The sequence below is a fragment of the Tupaia chinensis genome, unplaced genomic scaffold, assembly GCF_000334495.1.
Source record: "Tupaia chinensis unplaced genomic scaffold, TupChi_1.0 Scaffold000039_1, whole genome shotgun sequence".
NCBI classification, from domain to species: Eukaryota; Metazoa; Chordata; class Mammalia; order Scandentia; family Tupaiidae; genus Tupaia; species Tupaia belangeri.
This window is the reverse complement of record NW_006159494.1, coordinates 1,604,264-1,607,870: the sequence shown is the minus strand read 5'-3', so window position 1 is coordinate 1,607,870 and position 3,607 is coordinate 1,604,264. Positions and strand designations below refer to the sequence as shown.

The following is a 3,607-nucleotide window of genomic DNA, read 5'->3' as shown; positions in this document are numbered from 1 at the left end:
TGCTGAACCTCAATGGCACCAAAGTGGCAGAGGGCCACAAGGCCAGCTTCTGCCTGGAGGACACGGAATGCGAAGGAGGTATCTTTGCGTGGAGGGGAGGGGTCTTCAGAGGGGCAGGAAGGCTCCCATCACCACACCCACCAGGCTTGCTGGCTTCTGTGTCACCCGGGACACTTGACTCTCCAGCTGACCTTCCTCCAGGCTGGACCTTCATCTGGGGCCTTCCATGACTATAGTGTGGGGCTGGGGTGTGGGCAAGACCTGATTCTAAAGGTACCTTGATCCCCCAGTCATGCTGGTGGTTACTAGCTGGTCACAAGGCCCCCTTACTAAAGTCCGGGCTCTTGGGCTTGACTCACATCCCTTCCAGCTCTGGCTGCCACAGATATTTCTCCATGTGTGTCCCAAGGCCCACAGCCCTAGGTCACCAAGTTCTTGACCTGCCAGTCCAAGCTCAAACAGGCCCTGAGGCTCCCAGCCTCTCTCACCTGCATCACCAAACAGCTTTTCTCCCACATCCCAGGGGGTATGACACCTGCCACCCTTGCACAGCTGGGGGTCTCTTCCTCACTACAGCCCCTGCCTACAGCAGACACAGCAATCTCTTAGTAAATGTGGGTTTAATTCATTATTCATCAAAGCAGCCCCCCCACCGACATGCCAGTCACACAGCAGATGGGTTTGGAGCACCTGTTATGTGCCAGACAAGGTGTGAGGGTCAGAGAGACAACTCAGACATGAAGCTACACTCAACCACTGAAACCCCGAGGACAGAGACGTGTCAGCACCCACCACAGGTTAAACAGGGAACTTCACAGAAAGGCCAGCATGGTCAGGGAAACTGCATGGAAGAGGGGCCCTTGAGACGAACCCAAAGGGAAGGTTAAACGTGGGGAGAGGGGTGTTCCTGTCTCATTGAAATGAGAGCAAGTCAGAAGCCCGCACAATGGAGTGGAATGCCAACCCGGATGCAGCAGAGATGGAGGTCTGGAGGCGGGAAGAGACACAGCCACGTGTGGTGACAGGCTCCCCTCCACTCCTGCCTGCAGAAACCCAGAAGAACTATGAGTGCGCCAACTTTGGCGAGCAAGGCATCACCATGGGCTGCTGGGACATGTACCGCCATGACATCGACTGCCAGTGGGTCGACATCACTGACGTGCCCCCTGGAGACTACCTGTTCCAGGTGAGGTGGGTGGGGAGGGGTCCAGGCAGCTGCGGATGGGAGGAGAGGAGGCAGCCTCCCTCCTGTTGGTGCCAAAGCAGGTGCGCCAGAACCGGGCAGCCTGAATACAGGGCGCCACACCCAGAGGCCACGGTCTACCAGATAACCTAAGTATGTGAGACGCCTGAGACACTGACATTCTGTTCAGTTAACACTGGGTGCTTGCAAATCGAAACACGTATGTGGGGGGACTTAGCCCCCAGGCCAGGCGTTTATCCATAGCCCCCGTATTTGGCCCCCTGAGCAACTCTCCTCACCACCCTTATTTCTCCCCCTGCCCTGGTCAGTGCTGTCACTGCTGAAATGATCTCAGAGCTGATCACTTGCAAGTGTCTGTCTTACCTCTCTCAGAATTAGGTGCCTCGGGCCAGCCTGTGGCTGGATCCCACCTGGCTGATGGCACAGTTCAAGTCCCAGACCTAGCAGTTTGAGAAACCTGCTGGGCATGTGTGTGTGTGTGTGCCCAAAACCCCAAAAGGAGGAAGAAATAGAGAAGGGATTGCGGCATGACCATTCCCTGTGGGAGGGAGGGTGTGCTTTCTCACTCTGTCTCGCAGCAAGCACCTGTGCAGTCTGGCCAATTCACGGAAAAAATATCTTGCCTCAAGAGAGAGCCTGCAGAGGGCGCCTCTCTCCACCAGAGAAATTCATCTGTAAGGGTAGACTGCCCATCACTAGAGAGCCGTGTGGGTGTGACTGTTCGTGGGGACTTCCCCGGGCGATCACACTCTGCCTGGGAGAGAGGCCAGCTCCTGGGATGAACCAGGTCCATTCTCTGGCCAGGGCCCTAACTGCGGGGAAGACAAGAAACATTGAATTCCCCCCTCACCTCTGGCAAGGGTGCACTTCTGCCTTGAGAAGCTTCATTTCACCCTCTCATTTATTCCCACACCTTCCCCATCCAGTTTGCCCCATGGGGTGGCACCGTAGATGACCAGAAATGTGTCACTCTGCCTTGAAAGCTTTCCCATGGGGGCAGCCAGCCAGCCCAGGGGCCCCGCCTGGAAACGACCTCTGAAGAATCAACACCTGTAGAGAAGTGACCACAGAAGGGCTTTGAGAGGTGTCCTGGGCAGTGGCAGAGGCTGGAACTCAGACAGCTGAGCATTTTTCCAGCTGTGAGCCCAGAACCACAGCCTTGCAGAGTGCCCTTCGTTTTAAAAAAAATGCACCTCCGTGGCTGTGTGCACGTATGTGCTTGGCATTTATGTCCGAGGCGTGCTATCACTCGGCAGGGTGAGCATGTATGGCCACGCAGTCTGACAAAGGCCATCTGGTTGGGAATACCATCTGCTGCCTGAGCCCGGTGAGTGCACTCGCATTCAGTCTCCCCGTGCGGGGACATTGCTGTGATTCTCACTGAACAGCCAAGGAAACCCCAGTCACATCAACTCCACAAAACTACACTTTAGCACGTGGCCTCGGTAGGGTGTGTTAGAGCCTCTGGTTAAAATAATCTTTCCCTTGGGATAGACACATGAGACGTTTAAACCCCTGGTCTGGAGATGCACTGGCCCGGAGTGCCGGCCTTCACTGTAGACACTGGTGTCTGCTTCCGAGGACGGGGAAGGGGCCAGGCCTAGGAGGAAGAGGCGTTTTGACCCTTGGTTTATTCTTGTTGTCCTTTCCTGTATGCACAGAAATACAGGAAACTAAAGCCACTTCCCTTCAATCCTCGTACGATGTAGAACCACAGTTTATGAGTGGGGTAAGAGTATGGAGCTGAGATGTTTCGACCCCACTGCTGCCCCGAGCGTGTGGGGCTGGCCCTCACAGCCCCCAACACAGGCCACTGCTGTGTCCCACTGCCCTCATGGCCAGCTGCAGGGACTCCTGGGGGAGCAAGGAGTCACCTGGGGCTGCACATCTGGAGGCTTCAGGGTGTGGCTATATTTGTCCTGTGCTGGGCAGTGGCTGAGGGCACAGCCAGGGATGTGAAAAAAGATCAAAGAAAAGTCAGGCCACCTGGAGCAGGACACTTACCACCTTAGCTGAAGGGACAGGGCTGCACCGGACCCAGCTTCAGACAGGTCTGGAAAGCCAGGCCCAAACAGCCGCACTGGGCCATAGTGCAGACAGGGTGCCCTGCTGGGCCACAGCACGTACGGGGCACCCTGCTGGCTCTGGTTTCCCACAGCATCCCAGTCCGCCTGCTCGAGGGTCATGTCTGGGGCCCCAAACCTGGGGTGTGCCTTAACTAAGCCTGGCCCCAGGGAGCTATAGCTCTTCAAATGTGGCAGGGCCCTCAGGGGCAAGTGTATACCTCTCCCTGCCGCCGCATTCCTTCCTTTCTCTTTTCTTCTAGGTTCCTCTCCCCCCCTCCCCTTTTCTATCCCTTCACAGACACCCTTTCAGAATGAAGGTCCCTCCATTCCTGATACT

General features: G+C 56.2%; 1 protein-coding gene across 1 annotated transcript in view; it reads left to right on the top strand.

Annotated features, from left to right (window-relative positions):
• LOXL2 (lysyl oxidase like 2) overlaps positions 1–3,607 on the top strand; it is a 97,012-nt gene that overhangs the window by 91,229 nt on the left and 2,176 nt on the right. Inside the window, exons 12-13 of the mRNA XM_006140670.3 lie at positions 1–78; positions 1,050–1,186. The exon at positions 1–78 is cut by the window's left edge and continues 31 nt beyond it. Of these exons, the coding sequence (XP_006140732.1) occupies positions 1–78; positions 1,050–1,186 (215 nt within the window). The remainder of the gene's footprint in view (positions 79–1,049; positions 1,187–3,607) is intronic.